This window comes from Drosophila suzukii, chromosome 2L, assembly GCF_043229965.1.
Source record: "Drosophila suzukii chromosome 2L, CBGP_Dsuzu_IsoJpt1.0, whole genome shotgun sequence".
Classification (NCBI taxonomy): Eukaryota; Metazoa; Arthropoda; class Insecta; order Diptera; family Drosophilidae; genus Drosophila; species Drosophila suzukii.
Genome location: NC_092080.1, coordinates 24,096,981 through 24,116,040, shown reverse-complemented (window position 1 = coordinate 24,116,040; position 19,060 = coordinate 24,096,981). Strand labels below are relative to the sequence as shown.

The 19,060-nt window shown below is 40.9% G+C and overlaps 1 protein-coding gene and 1 pseudogene across 1 annotated transcript; both read right to left on the bottom strand.

The window, feature by feature from the left end:
- Window positions 1-44: 44 nt before the first annotated feature.
- On the bottom strand, window positions 45-1,117 carry Pk34A (Protein kinase at 34A). Its single transcript, XM_017077176.4, is given in 2 exon segments — window positions 45-852; window positions 854-1,117. Coding segments are annotated over 2 exon segments (606 nt in total). The 5' UTR covers window positions 985-1,117; the 3' UTR covers window positions 45-377.
- Window positions 1,118-5,932: 4,815 nt separating this feature from the next.
- On the bottom strand, window positions 5,933-15,158 carry LOC118876782 (cubilin homolog; annotated as a pseudogene).
- Between the last annotated feature and the right edge of the window lie 3,902 nt (window positions 15,159-19,060).

The following is a 19,060-nucleotide window of genomic DNA, read 5'->3' as shown; positions in this document are numbered from 1 at the left end:
ATTCTAGTACTTTAGGTAAGATACGATTTTAAGTTACAGGCTAAGACCTTTCAAATGGAACGCTGCGAAGTTTATTAATATAAGTCTGCATGACCTGATATTTCCAATACATCTTCAAAGGCTGCCACGGCAGGCAACTCTTCCTCTGCCTGAGATAAATGGAGGGGTGACAGCATTATCCAAAGCTTTGGATCTGTACCCAACTCCTGGCCGGTAAAGTTGAACAGAGGCGGCAGCAGATAGTGATTGGGCATGCGCAGCCCCAGTGACTCCATGATGCGCAGTTCATCGTAGGAGCATTGACCTTACGCCACCATTGGCGGTATTCTAGCAGAGGACTCGTACACCAAACAGGAATTCAGCAGATCCGACAGGTCTTACGGCACAGCCACATTCGTAAGCAGGTCCCAGCTAGGCCGACTGGTCCTAGGACGCTGGAAGTCCCCACACTTTGAAAGGACTTCAGGATCCCGTTCCAAGCCCTCGGCACCCAGCAGATTGACGATAAACCTTAGCTGCTTTCGATCGTGCTTGGGGCTCGCAAAGAGGGGGTATCCTTTGAGTAGCTCCGCCTGAACGCAGCCAGCACTCCAGATGTCAACGGCGCAGCCATAGAGTTCATACTTGGCGAAGAGCTCGGGAGCACGATACAGCCTGGAGCAAATGTAACTCAGGCTGGGGTCATTGGGAACCAGGATTTTGGCGCTGCCGAAGTCACTCATCTTCTGGTTGTCCATCAGCAGGTTCTTGGGCTTGATGCCCCCATGGCAGATGCCCAAGGAGTAGAGATAACCAAATCCCCTAAAGATCTGATACGATAGTATGCACACATAGATGAGCTTCTCCGCGGGCTAAATAGTCCAGCAGGGTCATCGGCATGTACTCCATAATCAGCATTATGTAACTCATTGGGGGAACTCCCATGGTCACGCACGAGTGCATGATGAGCCGAATGATGTTGTTGTGGTCCATCAGCCTCCCCATTATCTCTGCTTCCCGCTGGCAGAACTTCGGATTGTAAATGGTCTGCTTCACGGCCACCGACTCCTCAGAGTCGTCCAATCGGGCTTTGTATACCCGTCCAAAGGACCCACTTCCTATCAGTTCCTTAATGTCAATCTTTATTCGCACGGCGGTAATAAAAAATGAAATTAATGTAAGGAGTCATAAATGGAGACTATAAAGATATCGCATTTCTCACCCATTTTAAACAGTACTTTCCAATAAAAAAAATACAACAATTGTTTAGATTTATTTGTACAAAATAAGTAAATTATGATTCAAAATGTATAGAGGGAAAAAACAAACGTCAATTTTTTTTTCTTGAAGAAATGGGTATTGCCACCTACCTGCAATATCACACTGGTTCGTAGAACAAGTAGTGTTGAAAACTAAAAAGACAAAACGTTAATTAAGTTCAACAGTATAAAAATGAGATTTTACAAAAATTACAACTTAACACGTTTTTTGTGAGGGGGTCTATAATTATAATTAATTAATTATTAATGATTTGGAATTAGAAGCGAGTAGTAATATAATAGTTAAATAAAACCTTCTAAAGTTAGGGGTTATAACAAAACAGCGACACAAAAAATGTCTACAAAAATGTTACAAATACTAGACTTGGCCAATATAAAATGAACAAGAATGAGCGAGTAAAATTATCTAGCTGGGATATGTACAATTGAAACATATGTATTTTTAAATAAACGTTGGTTGTGTGCTCGTTTATAGCTGTTGAAATTGCATTAAAACAAAATGTAAAAAGGGAAAAAGAACTCAATTACTCGACACATTTGTTTCGATTTCGTTTTGCCAGCGGAAATCCAAAAGTGGATTATGTTTATGTTGCAGCGACTTTAACGCGATAAAAAGTCGGTCGTCAGTTCCAGCTCCCTGTCTCTGTCCCTCCCCCTTGGACCTCTCTGTCGCTCCTTTGTTTTTGCAAGAACTTTAACCCCTCTTCTCTCCCCTCCGTCAAAGTTTATGGGCCATGCATTTGCGGAAATGTCGCCTGCCAGTGTATTCTCGCTTTTACTCTGCGGTTCAGAGTTGGAATTCATGTAATTCCATTAACACAGACAACTTCCGCTAGAAAAGAAAATGGACGAACACTCACACTAATGCCAATTCGGGTGTAAGTGCTCGTGTGTGTGTAAGGAGGTGTGGCGGATTTCGGGGTGGTGTGTTTGCTCCAACGGATTCTGTGAAGAATCTGTGATTTTGCGTTGGATACGAGATTATAGATCACTTTAAAAATGGAGATAATTTGAAAGTTTGTTTGTAATATTCAAAATTGCAGTACATTTTAATTTAAATCTTAACAAAAACCATTGAGAGCGTTGCATTCAACAAATTGTAGAAATCATTGCATACCTTAAGGCGACAAAATGAAAAAAATATTACTCAAAATTTAACTTTGATTTAGCTTGAAACTGTAATATCAACACTCCCACAGAATTGTTTTTATTGAAAACAGGTATACTTTACCCAAATGCACAAATATTAAACCAAAGAATTTTTAATATATTTTTCATAAACACTTGTAAATATCACTCACAAGTATTTAGCATCTCTATCTGTAAATGCATAACCTAAATTCACACAACTTCCCACTCCATTTGCATCCTTTTACCACAGCCTCTGCGACATTAAAATTAAATTCTAAGATTCAAATGGCATATTTTACGATGGTATAAATCTGTAGCCGAGCAACAGGTTCTCATCAGTCCCTCACCACCACCACCATTTTCCGAAAAATCTCCATGGGAAGCAATGAAAAACTTCCAAACGGAAATGACTGTCAGGCTTTGCCCATCCGGGCAGACATTTAGGACATCCGTTTAAACAGCATTTTCTCCCTCCTCCATTATCTCTCTATATCCATCCTTTTTCGGCTTTTAGGGTTTTATGTTTTTTTTCGGGGGAAAGCATATATTGCAATGCGGGTTTCTGGGGCGCTCCGCCATTATAATTACAAAGTGGCTGGCTCAGATGGGTTCAAATGGATGTACTCGATGTGTACCGGAACATTTTGCCAGCTCCATGCAAATTTGACATCTATCGCATTTATCAGAAAGGGCTTAATGAACCTTAACTCCTTGCCGATGCGTTCATAAATCAAACCGCACATGTGGCCACTCAAAAAGTTTACTCCTCCAGCTAAATCGGGTCATTTATCAATATTTAAACTCCCTCTTCCCCATTTGATCAGTTTTTTCCCTATTTGAACTGGGAAGCTGTGGCCTTTAGTTGTGTGCAATCCGCTGAGAGATTTAACTGCATTTAAATTAGTTTTGATGCAATATTTTAAAAAATTTGGAGTAAAATTAAGTATTTGTAAATTAATTTGATCTTCTTAAAACACTGTTGCAAACTTATATAAAACGTAGGGGAAGTGTGCATACCTATATAAAAGACCGTAGAAATAGCTTTCTGTAATAACCAAGCTTTTAAAACATACATTTAAGAAGGTCTTATCACTATAACTCAGAATAGTTTTAAGCATTTGTTTTTGGTTCGGAGGTTGCAGTAGGAACCGTAATGAAATTATTTAAAACATTATCCATTAACTGCCTCAAGCAGTTTGTCTTCAGTGCAATACCGAAATTACCTTTAGAATAAATATTTATATTGAGAAGTACCCTTCACTTGGAGAGCATTCCTCGACGCTGCTCAATTGGAAAACGTGCCGTATTCGGTTCTCGTGGCCAAGCACTTGACGTTTCAAAGCCAATGGCTTAATGGAAATTCGCAATTCGTGGGAAAAATCTTTCAACTGCAGTTGCCCCCAGAACAAAAAGCTGCTTATACGTACCCACTGTATAATTAAGCAAGATTTGTATTAGTGGGGGATGAGAATGAGCTACGAGAGTCGCGCCTGCCACCGCCCACCATCACTTACTGAACAAGAGTGAGCGGTGTAGTCGACTATCAGATACCCCTTACTCAGCTAGCCTACTTTAAGACAAGAAACGGTTTGTCTTTTGATCAATGTTAAAATAAAATTCCAGCACCTAGCGGACAGCGCCACCTAGCGAACAGCGCACGGCTTTATGCTTAATCCCAACATTGTAGTCTTGTAGTAGTTTCCGAGATCTTTGCGTTCACACAGACCGACAGACAGACGGACGGACATGGCTAGACTTACTCAGCTAGTAATCCTAACCAATAATATGTACACTCAATAAGGACGGAAAACCTTCATTCTACCTGTTACATACTTCCTGAAAGATTCCACACTACTCTAGGAGTAACGGGTAAAATCACTCTACCCACCAAAAAAAATATTTATGTTTTAAAAGTTTTTATTGTTAATTTAGTTACGACTTCACTTATACGCAACTTACATTTTTTGTGACAGTTAAATATAGTCCGAATTGAAACACAAATAGTAATGAAAAAACATTTCTTTCAATATTTTTAAGGATTTCGTTATAATGTTATTTCGGCTATGATAATTTTTATTTCTCGAATACCCGCTCAGTGTTGCGGTTGAAACTTTGTGGAACGCCTGCTGATTTGGACGTTATTTGCTAGTTGGGTTGTCCCGATGCTTGCCAGGTATATATATATATATGTACATATATATGTATAGTCACACCTTTGCGATGCACTGTGGTCTCGGTCTCGGGCTCGACCTTGAACTTGGTATTAGATGAGAAGCTCTCTAGAACCGGTTAACGGCTCTCGGAGGCTCTTTGTACTGCAAATTAATGGGCAAAGCGCAAGAAATCGGCGACAAGCACGAGGCAATGCCAACAACAAAGAGAGGCTTTATGAAGGGTAAACGGGAAAAACAATTGCACGCTGGGCTAGATAAAAATATTCAAAAAATTTCCATCTAATGTGAGCTCACAGGTTTATTAGTTTAGATTATAAATATTGTCAGTGATATACATTTTTTATATATTTATTTCCAAATTACATATTTGCTTCTTAAAATAAATTTTTTAACGTAATCGTAACGAAATATAAAAACACCTCTTAACGAGGACTTAACGTGGACTTTAAATAAATTTCAAACCCGTTTACCAATATCAATTAATCAAATCTTTACTTTACATTTTGAATATAAATACAACACAGACCGTCGTTTAAGGAACATTTTCTAAGGAATAAGAAATTCAAACTTTTGGAGTGTTCGAAAATTTAAAAATGGAAGGCAAACCCCAAAACGCCTGCAGGAGGTCAGGGCATATGAAAAAGAATATATAATCCAAGCCTTATCCAAGGTGCCCATTAGTGTAGGACTTGACCCACAGATAGTAGCATTAGCACATCCACAGTTACCGCATAATAGTGGAATTGCTGGAGATAATCGAATCGAGAAGCCCATTGGAAAGGAGCTTGTCAAGACTTCCTGGTCATGGTCCACGCAAAGAAAGTAAGTCCTGGCCGAAAGAATTTCGATTTGTTGTACTAATGTACATAAGTACCTTTTTAGCAGAACCACCAGGAGGAGCAATTACCATCCATTGCAAGGATGCTGGGCAACTTCCTGCAGCATCAGCGGAACAACCGGAACAACCAATACGGCTCCCACTCACTCAAGGCCCATGCTGGCATATTCCAAATCGGAGCTGGACTGCAGATGGCGCGGAGAAGATGGCGCAGCATACGCGACACGAGAAGGAAGCCTTAAACTGTTAATTAACATAAATAAAAACATTCTTTGAACATTCCATGTATATTTATTTCTTTGTACACCAGAAGATTCGGTTTTTTTAAATCGTCAACAAAACAAACCCATCTGCTTGACATTTAACTATGTTCAAAAGGAATTCGGGGTCTTTTCTAGCACTTGTATTACTAAGTATCTATAATTCTACTTTAGACAGACAGGCCCAAACTGAATTTATTTAAATATTTTAAAATTCATACCTTTTTTTAAAAGGGTTGCTTATAACCAGTATTCCGTATACCAACTACTTTATTTTGATGGTATATAGTTGGAATGGACACCGGCAAATTGAATACCCCAGCCTGTGCGCTGGCTCTTGTAGTCATCGGGGCTATCGTAACCACAGAAGCGACGCATCTGGCGCTCCACTCCGGACTCATCTTGTTCCAGGATCTGGAGATAGTTCGTCTGACAAGCTTTCATCGAGCCCAAAAAGATGTCTGAAGAGGAAAAAGAAATATAGGGAATCTTGAAACAACATCTTAAACTCTTTTAACTCACGAGATATTTTGAGCAGTACTTTATTGTTATCGGGCACACGAACGATCCACCGACAGTCGGAGTTATTCCGCACAATCTCCGGATAGAAGGGATTGGTGAAGGTTCCCGCGGTGTTGTAGAACTGACCCCCACATCCGGGTTCTTTTTCCACAGGAGTGGCCAGGTAGCTAATGTCTAGCTTTTCTAGTTTTGATTTTGCCATTAATTGTAGCCGCAGCTCATCCGTATGGCTGAAGAGGGTGTCTGTTGTACTCCCTACCCCGCAGAGGTGCTTCAATGATCGATTGCTTCTGTCGAAAACCTCCAAAATATATGACCAGTAGCCCAAAGTGTCGCTGTAGTAAGGCATGTTGAAGTACAGACTCAGTGTGTGATCTACTGGGGCTCGGATAATGATATTGCAGTCATTGGTAGCCGATAGACTCACTCTCCCCTGCAGGTCGCTGTAGTGGCGATCGCAGCTGGAGGACAACGAGATGTGCTCCTGGAACCCGGCACCGGAAGTTAACCCGTTTGACCAGTACTTTAGGTTCAATTCGCCATTGTCGGCGTAATAAGTACCTGGCTTCACGGTCCCACAATATACGTGGTCAGTGGCGGGTTCTGAGGACTGGTCTCTGTGGAAGAACAGCTCACTGTCAACCTCCTGATCCACCATCTGGGCGTCCTAATAACCAGAAGCAGTTAGGATCAGTAAGTTCTATAAAGTTATTGGTTTTAAATATGAATTACCTAGTTTATTGGTTTTAAATATGAATTAACTAGTTTAGAATTTCTGCTGTTGTAACTAAAAATTATTATTATTGCAATCTTGTCAATTGTTACACAAGAACGTATTTTGGTTTCAATTGGTGAAGTACCCATGATGTTAAATAAGATATCCTATCTACAGTTCAGAAAACTAGTCGTGATATATTTTTTAAATGATCCTCACCTCTTTACTGTAGGTCTTCAGGTATTCGGCCACACAGCTTCCGTTGGCATCGGGACCTTGAAGATTGAAGTTGACAAAGTGCACAACTATTGGTGAATCGCCTAAAACTTTCCAAAAGCAACCAATGCCGTAGTAACCGGGGAACAGCATCTAGACTTAAGTCGAAGCCAGAGGCGTTGCCCTGGGAATCGGTGACGAATCGAAGAAAGAGCGTATGCCGGGAGGTATGAAGGCTAGCCGGTTGGTCCTGGCCGCAGAAACGACTGATGATATTGGCTAAGTGTCCGCCGCCGTCCCGCAACTCCACATAATCCTTGTGACAGTTCGTCGAGTTCTCCACATGGAAGTTACCGAATCTCAATTTGATCTGCTGATCGATGTTTACCCGGAAAACAATGTGGCAGTCCAGATTGGGGGCGTAGCCTTCTGCGCTCTTAAGCTAGCTTAAATTGTACGTGTACGATCCGTTTAGTTGAATCTGCTCGTCGCAGTTTTGCACCATGCTCACTATTGCTCGGAACCCATCTGGTAAAATATAGTTTCTGAAATGGTTGTAGTAGCGTATCATACCCCGATCTTGGGTTGTACTGATCTCTGGCAGATCGTGTGTTATGCTCCCGCAAAAACGAGCTCGTCGCATTTTAACTTCCGGAATGGAACCGGCGTTAGTCTCAACGCCGTTGTCAGAACAATTGTCATTGCCATAGGCTGCGAAGTTCAGGAGTTCGAACTTAATAGTGATCTTATGGCCGGCGGGGGCCGAAAGATACAAGTAACAATCAACCCCGGCTTTGTCGGGGGATTCGACTACGCCCGCTTTACGACGCTGTATTTCAAACGAAATAGCGCACCGGGGACTAAGTTATCCGTTTGAAATACCACTTTTATGGCCTGCGGCGCTATGTATTCACGTCTAGAGGACCAACCGCAGACGTCGGATGTCCTTACACGACCCTCGGCATACTCCATGGTCAGCGTGAGTTGGTACGATACGCAAGTGGGTGTAGACATGTTTCTGCTCTGAAGGATGCCGTGGCACTATCGTCCAGCTACAGTTCACACTTCTTCCATAGCTTTCAGAAATTTCTGGATTTGTAAACTGATACTCCAAATCTTCGGCGTAAAGAAACCCTCCGCAATGTCTCTCGAACTTGGCTACAAAACCATCGCCCACCACAGCGTCATTGGAGCGAAAAACTAACTTCATACTCCACTGGGTTGAGTTTATCTTCTCTGGCGCTTTTCGACCGCAAATCCTCTGGATATCGCTCCACGATTCAGTGTATTGCTGGACAAGAAAAAAGTCCTTGTCGCAGCCGGGGCTGTCTTCGATGAAGAATCGATGCTGAAAAGTTAGCCCTATGTAAAAGCCTTTCTCCGCCTTTGCCTCCCAGATGCACTCCATTGTGGGGAAACTAATGATTATATTAAGTATTACAATAAACGCCAAAACTTTTTTACCGTAAGATAGTGGTGCCGACAATACTGATCTCCCTCGACTTCATTCGGAGTGGGCAGATTGTAGGTCAGTGACCCGATCATTTAATTTTCGCCGGATAAAACAGCCCAGAAACAGTCGATAACTCTTTTGATCCCATCCATTCCCATTGGTTCTGTTATTGTCAGAACATCATTCTCTTTGAGGATGTGCACTCCGCCACAGGCCTGCATGCTGTAGCTGAGCACGAGATGGCTCACAGGTTCGGTCAACGAAACAACTAGTTGGATAAGAAAGGATACGCGTGTAGAAGGCATGACTCCGCCGGGTGTATAGCCACAGAGCCGGTGGTTGAACAATGGATGCGACCCATATGTACTGGTTATGGAGAGCGGTGAGTGTGACTCGCAAAAGGTAGAGCTTGCCATCATTAAAGGGCTGTTTTCGTACTGCTTCACCTGGATTAAGGGAAAACGGCACCTGGAATATTTTCGCGCAACAAAAATAGACACTACTTTTTATACCCCTTACTCGTAGAGGAAAAGGACTGCGGACTGAGTCCCCGTAGTGATGAAGCGCACCAGGATAGTGTGGGAAGGCGACTGCTACACATACACTAAGAAATAACAAGAGAAAACGCTATAGTCGACTGCCTCGACTATCAGATAGCTGTTACTCAGGTAAGATCTATCGTTCATTCCTATCGGCTGTTTACGAGAAATCACTAACACGCCACATAACGTGAAATCTTGCTAAAGCAAACCTGCGCTGCGCAGGAAGCACAGGAATCTACACGCCAAATTCCGATATCCTAACTTCTACAGTTTCCGACATCTTAGCGTTCATACGGACAGACGGACATGGCTAGATCGACTCGGCTAATGATCCTGATCAAGAATATATATACATTATGGGGTCGGAAACGATTCATTCTATCTCTTACATACTTTACGACGAATATAGTATACCCTTTTACTCTACGAGTAAGGGGTATAAAAATATGCAGTGATGGTTCGATCATAACGATCAAAAACTAAGGGTATTGTATACTTGTATTGTATACTTCTGGCCTAATAATGAAAAATTAAATATTTATCAACAAATTTAGTTTAATGTTTTTCAAAGTATTCTCCAGCACGGTTTATACACTTTTGCATGCTATCCAATTGTCGAAGCACTTTTTCCCCTCCGATTGAGGCACTTCAAAACATGGTTTTTGAAAATTTCAACACCATCTTCTGGCGACAAAAATCGTCGACCACGCATTTGTACCATGAAGTGCGGAAATAAAAATAAGTCATTGGGTGGCAAGTCAATTCGTCGTTTTAGGCGCTCAAAAAGGCGCTGGTTTGAGCTGTCATGGTGCACAATGATCCGTCTTCTCTTGTTCGTTATTCGAATTTCTCCGAAGACTTCAGGCACTCAGAATGCACCGCCCTACGTTTCTCAACCGTTTCTTACCGAAGAAACAGGCGACCATTTGCTACGAAGTGCTTCTTTCACGATCAACTTTCGTTGGATTTGGCTCGTCTTCAAATACTCACACGGTCGATTGCAGTTTTGTTTCGGCCTCATAAGTGTAGATCCAAGATTCGCCATCTGTGACGCGATTGTATTTTTCCAAAATCTCTTTGCACCAATCCGCATGACCCTTTTTTGAGCGATTGTCAAATTGTGCGGGAGCCAACAAGAGCAAACCTTTTTAAAGGCCAGGTGTTCATGCAATATGGAATTTATGCTGGTGGCAGAAATGCCCAAGGATGCAATGTTCTCTGCACAACGACAGTTTTTGTGCGACCTTCACGACCTTCGTTTTCAAGCGAGCGTCGGCCAAAGATTTAAGTTCATCGATGCACTTTTGTCGCACGTCGAAAGTTGTGAAAAGTGTTCACGGGCCAATTCCATTTTTCTGCCGAGGTACGATTTTGAATAATCGTGAATCGATATCTAACGTGGACACACATGAAAAAGGTTTATAGAGTTTTTGTCGATAAAAGTCCAACCTTTTTATACCCGTTACTCGTAGAGTAAAAGGGTATACTAGATTCGTCGGAAAGTATGTAACAGGCAGAAGAAAGCGTTTCCGACCCCATAAAGTATATATATTCTTGATCAGGATCACTAGCCGAGTCGATCTAGCCATGTCCGTCTGTCCGTCTGTCTGTCCGTCCGGATGAACGCTGAGATCTCGGAAACTATGGGAGCTAGGCTATTGAGATTTGGCTTCCTGAGCTTCTTACGCAGCGCAAGTTTGTTTCAGCAGAGTGCCACGCCCACTCTAACGCCCACAAACCGCCCAAAACTGTGGCTCCTACATTTTTGATGCTAGAATAAAAATTTTAACTGAAATGTATTTTTCTCATCAATACCTATCGATTGACCCAAAAAAAAGTTTGCCACGCCCACTTTAACGCCCACAAACCGCGAAAACCTGTGACGCCCACAATTTTCATGCTAGATAAAAAATTTCAACTGAAATGTATTGGTCTCGTCAATACCGTAACGCTTAAATCTGTATACCGCCGGTAGGTGGCGCATTTTAATCTCGCTTTGCTGCTTGCATATCTCTATTTAGCTGAGTAACGGGTATCTGATAGTCGAGGTACTCGACTATAGCGTTCTTCCTTGTTTATAATAAAAAGCGAATTGGTCCTAATATGGCTAGAAGCGACCTAGGCCAGAAACTTAAATACACCCAAAAAAAAATCGCCTTAAATCAAGAAATTCGCCTTTAAATCAAGAAAATCGCCTATGATTTTCATCCAACGGCGACTCACCTTTATTTTAAATAAATAATTTTCTTGAATTTATGGTTTGCCTTTACTGGAAATAATGACAAATTTTTCTTAAATGTATGGTAAAAAACCATAAAATTAAGGAAACATTTATTAGAACAAGAAAAAAAATTTATAATGTAAGATTACATTACATTTTACATCTTACACTTTACATTGGTTGGTTTTGTATACCAATTTTGGATTTTAAATGGATAAAACCGTTTCTAATTTTAATGGCAATTATTACATGGGAATACAGTCTGAAAATTTTTATATTTACCTGAATTTATTAAAGATTTATTTTATGGAAAAATCCTTACCTCAGACAAGCCCGGCGTGAACTCGAACCCGCATCTGCTCACACCAGACGTCTTAACCATTCGGGCACGCGTGCTTCTTGTCATACAATGACTAAAGAGGGCTATGGAGTTTTTGGTCCAGCTTTACGCATACCAATAACGTTTATTCTAATCTAAACCTTTTTAACAACCGTTTAAACAATTTGGTAAATAGAAAAGTGAAACTAATAAGAATACAAATTACATAAATTAAAAAAAAAAAATAAGTAAAAAAAAAGTACACTTGCCGTGGCGTGGGCTCGAACCAGGTACTTTTGTTCGATTGTTTATTGACCGGACGTCTTCACCAGCTAGACCACCATCAAAATGTATAAAAAAAGTCACTTTCTCTTAAAATATGGGTTTTTCTTTCCTAAATTTAAGTAAGATTTACCATTATTTCAAGAAAAACAAGAAGAGAACGCTATAGTCAAGTACCTCGACTATCAGATACCCATTACTCAGCTAAATAGAGATATGCAAGCAGCAAAGCGAGATTAAAATGCGCCACCTACCAACGGTAGACAGATTTAAGCGTTATGGGCGTTAGAGTGGGCGTGGAAAACTTTTTTTTGATCAATCGATAGGTATTGCCGAGACCAATACATTTCAGTTAAAATTTTTTATCTAGCATGTAAATTGTGGGCGTCACAGGCTTGGGCGGTTTGTGTGCGTTAAAGTGGGCGTGGCAAGTTTTTTTTAAAATCAATCAATAAGTATTGATGAGAACAATACATTTCAGTTAAAATTTTTATTCTAGCATCAAAACTGTAGGAGCCACAGTTTTGGGGGGCTTGTGGGCGTTAGAGTGGGCGTGGCACTCTACTGAAACAAACTTGCGCTGCGCAGGAATCTCAGGAATCTGCGTGCCTAATCCCAGTATTGTAACTCTCATAGTTTCCGAGATCTCAGCGTTCATACGGACAGACGGACAGACGGACATGGCTAGATCGACTCGGCTAGTGATCCTGATCAAGAATATATATACTTTATGGGATCGGAAACGCTTCCTTCTGCCTGTTACATACTTTCCGACGAATCTAGTATACCCTTTTACTCTACGAGTAACGGGTATAAAAATCCGATGCTTCGTTCGAAAGTTATTCCAAAAACAAGATTTCGGGAAACTTTCAAGAATCAAAATGTTTGTCCCTCTGTTCGTGGGTTTGTTTGAATCTATGTTTGGCTTTAAGGTCTTGTGCACATTATGGATGTGTAAGAAGATCGAGACAGAAATCTTTTGTTCTCGACTTTTGTAAAAACCCACTAGTTGAGCGGGAAATCCAAAAAAAAGAAACAGATTTGAAAGGCTTAAAGTTTCAACTAATGCTACGGATGAAATGTAGCCCGTATGCGGCTCCGGAATATCTGTGTAATAGCGAATCCTGAGCTGATTTCCGGAGAAGTAGATAGTGTCCGGGCTTCGACTTCCGCAGAAGGGACCAATCTCCGGTCTTAGCTCTGTGCATCCGTCGTTCACTTGTACGAACTCTCGGCGGCACTCTCCGGCCAGATCGAATTTATCCTGGAAGTGCAGCACTATTCTGTGCTGAAGCGGAGTTGTCACAATCCGCACGCATTCGATGTAGGGGTGGGGCGGATGGGGGTATGAGGGTGAACTGATGGACTCCTCGTCTTCGACGTTGGAGAGATGGATTCTGCTGGAACAGTCGTTAGCCCATTCTGTGAATCGGAAGGACATCAGATATGCGGTGTACCTACGTAATGTACCTTTAAATACGCCCTATTTGAAACGGTCGTCAGTTCTCCCTGTATATTATCCTCGCTGTATTTTCCAATGTCCAAGAAGGGAGAATCATCATCGTTTCCATTGCGCACTTCAAGGAAATTATCGATCCTGCCGGCAACTTGATTTTGGAACTGCGATTCGGGGAAAACGATTTTGTTTCTCCTGCCCTTGGATTCCAATGGTATATTGAACCAGGAAATCGGTAATCTTGACATGTCCTTCGGAAGCAATTATATGCGATCCGCAGTCCGTACGCACTGAAGCTTTCAATCCCGTCTCATTAATAGAAGCATCAGTCCTAAAATCCACTCGGAGATTCGGCCTACCGTGAAAAATTGTTGCATTCACGTCATTGGGCATACTGCACAGTGTACTTAATTTTGACCATGTCTTGAGGTCTTTACTGCTGAAGATTTGCACGTAATCTGCTAGACACTCGTCGGCACTACTAAAAACCTCCAGATCAACGTCAATCAGCTGAAGAACCACATGTTCTGCTTCATTTGAGGGAAGCAAACTCGAAGCACAGTTCAATTGGTGTTCGTAGCCATTTGGATAGCCTGGTGACTGCAACACCATTTCTCGTCGATTGACGGTCGTGGCATCGATGGTGATTAGCTGGTGGCCACAAGAGGTCATTCTCTTTAGTAGTGATCTGAAGTGGATGTTTGGACATCCGCTTACCGTACTTACCGTAGTTGTAGGAAGCCATAAATCCATCGCCCACATTGACGTCATCGCTCCTGAACTTCATACAGATAGAACTTTGCGAGTGAATGGTCATAGGCACCTGCTTGCCACAGTAGGCCCCAATTAGGTTTCCCTTGTCCGAACCCTCGAGCACCTCCAGATAGTCCCTATTACAACCCTCCGATTCCTCGATATCCATTGCCTCCAAGGTGAGACTGATGGAGTTGCCCTGATTGGCCTGCAGAACCCAGATGCATTCAATATTCGGCGGATACGAGCCGGAATAGTCATGTGAACAAAATCGGCCACAGGCTGTGTCCATGACCATGTAGTAGCCCTCGAATTCCTCCACCAGCATAAGAGGTACACTGATAGTCAGCGCCGGGCCATGGGAGATCAAGGCGGGTGGATGTGATCGGCAGTATTGGAGACGTGGTGATCCAGTGTCCTCTGTTCCCTCGTAGCTCTTAACGACCACTGAAAAGCAGTCCTCCTCTGTGGGGTACATTGTGTTGGCTTCGTCGCGCAGCCTTGTGTCCGAATATTTTGAAAGCTAATTTTTCTTCGCAAGATAAAAAAAAGGTTTGGTACTTGCTAATGGGCTGACCATACAATCATATGGGGAAGGCGCTGTGTCAGTCAAAGGATTATTTCTGTGAAAATGAATGCTGCTGTCAATAATCAGCAAAACTATGAATGCGCAATATATGGATAGCTCCTAAGTTCAAAGCCAAGCACTGAAAAACTAAAATTTATAACAACTATCGCTGCAAATCACATTTCAAAATAATTTAATTGTTGCAACATTAAGAGAAACATTTTCGCACCAACTCAGACGCCTCTTAATGTAATACTTCCCAATATTTTTGGGTTACCAAGAAAGATAAGAGTAGTTTTTACCTCAAAGGCCGAACGGTACTCGCAGTGAAAACCAGTATAGGTGTTAGTGCACGTTCCGCCATTCTGACAGGGTCCACTTGCACATTGGTTTGCCTGCACACGCGTCTGCAGAACCCTGATTTCGAACCTCAAGCGGAACTGACCCATCGTTCTATCTGACGATCTATATCATAATAAATTAGAATAGATATGATGAGATAAAAGAAGGGTAATATGTATTTAAAAGTACCCTACGTATTGCAAGAAAGGGTATCCAAATGTAATGTTCAAGGCAAATGGGAAAACCTGGTATATAAATCTGAAAATGATTCTAGCCTGTATGGATAATTTGAAATTGACCTTCTTCAAATAAGCCCCTGCTTTCCCTTTAATAACTCATCGAGTTGTTCATTGCTTAATACTATAATAGTATACAACTAGGACAACAACACTATTTCCAATATTTTACAAAAATGTTTTGATCAAAACGAATTTCGAAACCCCATTTTAGTCCTCTCGTCGCTTACCTGATCTTCAGCTGTTGCAGCTGAATTTGTAATCCGTTTGGACCAAAAGCACGACTTTTGAAATCTTCCAACTGATCTGCAATTTCTTGGACATTCTCTAATTTTCCCGTGTGAGTTAAAATCATAATTTTGGGAGCCTTCAATAGCTAGTAAAAGCTTCAGCACATCAATCTGGTCGTTGATAGTGAGTCCCGAACTTCCGCTTAGCCAGATACTGATATTCCGATCGGCCGCGGATTCGAAAATAAGATTTCCATCTTTACTGATGATTTTTGGCCTAACAATGGAGAAAATTTAAATTTTTTGCGTTAAGAGAGAAATGTTGTAAGACTTTAAAATTTAAATAAAATTATGATTTGAAAGGAACTCTTACGATTGCGCAAAGGCCTCAGCCCAAGCCCAGGCAATCGTAAAGAAAATAACACACAAACACATTAGAGGTCTGCTCCTGGCAAATCCTTTCATGTTAAAACAGCCGTCTTTAAATCACAGAAATTTTGGAAGCACTGGAGAAAAATTTGAATCGATTCGATGAAATATCTTTGGGCGATTTACATTAACAAAGAGCGAAGCGGAGGGCGTTTCTTTTCGCATGAAAGAGAAATAATATTTGGGGACTTGGTTCATACGCACGCTATATTCTCAATTAAATTAATCGATTAGATACATCCATTCAGTTTGTTCTATAGTGTGTGGTAAGCCACGAATAATATTTTAAACCTCGATATTCTCTTCACGTTATTATACCCATTCCTTGTAGAGTAAAAGGGTTTAATAGATTCGTCGGAAGGCATGTAACAGGGAGAAGGTAGCATTTCCAACCCTACAAAGTATATATATTCTTTACAAGCCGAGTCGAACTTGTCATGTCCGTCTGTCGTCCCTATTAACGCTTAGATCTCGGTAACTATAAAAGCTAGAAAGTTGGGACTTGGCATGCAGATTATTGAGGTTCTTGCGCAGCGCAAGCAGATTAGATTATACACCCTTGCAGGTCCTTCATATGGAAGCAATATATAAAAATAGCTTTGTAATTTTAGGAACATTAAAAAAACTATTATGGAAATTTTAAGGTAATACCCTCTTTTAATTTACTAGCGAATAAGATTTACCGAAAACGAAATACAACGATTTTTGTAATATTTTGACGCTGTTTTTTCGGTCCTTCCTATGGCAGCTATATGACACAGAAGTCCGATTTTTATTAAATTTAATTCGTAAGTGTGAAATATTAAAAAACGTTATATACCAGAGTAGAGGAGAATATGATCAATAATAACAAAGCTTAAATTATTTTCTTAGTATTTTCCAATTATAGATTGTCTGATTTTTTAAAAATGTAATTCCAGATTCTGAAATATTAATCGAATTCTATTAGTAATAGTTTAAGTTAATATGTGAGGTTATATTTTGTTTTCAATATCTAACGGCGTGCCAAAAATGATTTTAATTGTTAACCAAGTTAAATTTGATAGCTGAGTAATAGTCAAAGCACTCGACTATATCGTTCTCTTTCTTTTCTCATTCATTTTCTGATTTTTATAAAAATTATTATACCCGTTACTCGTAGAGTAAAAGGTTATACTAGATTCGTCGAAAAGTATGTAACAGGCAGAAGGAAGCGTTTCCGATCCCTTAAAGTATATATATTCTTGATCAGGATCACTAGCCGAGTCGATCTAGCCATGTCCGTCTGTCCGTCCGTCCGTCTGTCCGTCTGTCCGTATGAACGCTGAGATCTCGGAAACTATAAAAGCTACAATACTGGGATTAGGCATGCAGATTTCTGAGATTCCTGCGCAGCGCAAGTTTGTTTCAGCAGAGTGCCACCCCCACTCTAACGCCCACAAACCCCCCAAAACTGTGGCTCCTACAGTTTTGATGCTAGAATAAAAATTTTAACTGAAATGTATTGTTCTCGTCAATACCTATCGATTGACCCAAAAAAAATCCAAACCCAAACGTGGATATTGCAGAAACTATCAAAGAGAGAAATGGGATCTCAGATTTAAAAGTCGTAGCCTTGTACGCAGAGCAAGTTTGTTACGCGAATAAGCCACGCCCACTCTAACGCCCACAAACCGCCCAAATCTGTGGCGCCCACAATTCTCATGCTAGATAAAAAATTTTAACTAAAATATATTGGTCTCGTCAATACCTATCGACTGATTAAAATAAAAGTTTGCCACGCCCACTCTAACGCCCATAACGCTTAAATCTGTCTACCGCCCACATAACCTTATATTGAGATCACGGGTAGGTGGCGCATTTCTATCTCGCTTTGCTGCTTGTATATCTCAATTTCCCTTTGGTCCCATTAGCTGAGTAACGGGTATCTGATAGTCGAGGTACTCGACTATAGCGTTCTTCCTTGTTATACCCGTTACTCGTAGAGTAAAAGGGTATACTAGATTCGTCGGAAAGTATGTAACAGGCAGAAGGAAGCGTTTCCGACCCCATAAAGTATATATATTCTTGATCAGGATCACTAGCCGAGTCGATCTAGCCATGTCCGTCTGTCCGTCTTTCCGTCTGACCGTCTGTCCGTCTGTCTGTCCGTCCGGATGAACGCTGAGATCTCGGAAACTATAAGAGCTAGGCTATTGAGATTTGGCGTGCAGATTCCTGAGCTTCTTACGCAAGTTTGTTTCAGCAAAGTGCCACGCCCACTCTAATGTCCACAAACCGCCCAAAACTGTGGCTCCTACAGTTTTGATACTAGAATAAAAATTTTAACTGAAATGTATTGTTCTCATCAATACTTATTGATTGATTTAAAAAAAAACTTGCCACGCCCACTTTAACGCACACAAACCGCCCAAGCTTGTGACGCCCACAATTTACATGCTAGATAAAAAATTTTAACTGAAATGTATTGGTCTCGGCAATACCTATCGATTGATCAAAAAAAAGTTTTCCACGCCCACTCTAACGCCCATAACGCTTAAATCTGTCTACCGTTGGTAGGTGGCGCATTTTAATCTCGCTTTGCTGCCAGCATATCTCCATTTCCCTTTGGTCCCTTTAGCTGAGTAACGGGTATCTGATAGTCGCGGTACTCGACTATAGCGTTCTTCCTTGTTTTTTAACCGTGAAAGTCCATTTTAATGCTAAGCCCCGATGTACAAGAGAATATTACTAAAAACAAATAACAATACTTTTTATACCCTTTACTCGTAAAGTAACTTTCCCATCGCGCACCGCCTAAAAACTAATTTTGTAAGACTTTTTCTTTATGTTATGCGATAAGGATACGAAAAGGAAATATATAATATAAATAATAAATATAATATATAATATAATATAATAAATAATATAATATAAATAATAAATTATGGGATGAGAGTATAGCCTTAAAATTTCATACAAAAAACAAAAAAGTCCGCCCTAATGTACATATTTATGTTTTTCGTTTTTTGGGGACGTCGTAGTACATTTTTATTTGGCATTCCTAGTGTACAAATAATTGGTTCAACTTCTGAGCTCCTTTTTTCAGCAGCTCGATTATTTTTTTTGCGGCCACGCCCTCGCAGCCTTACACGC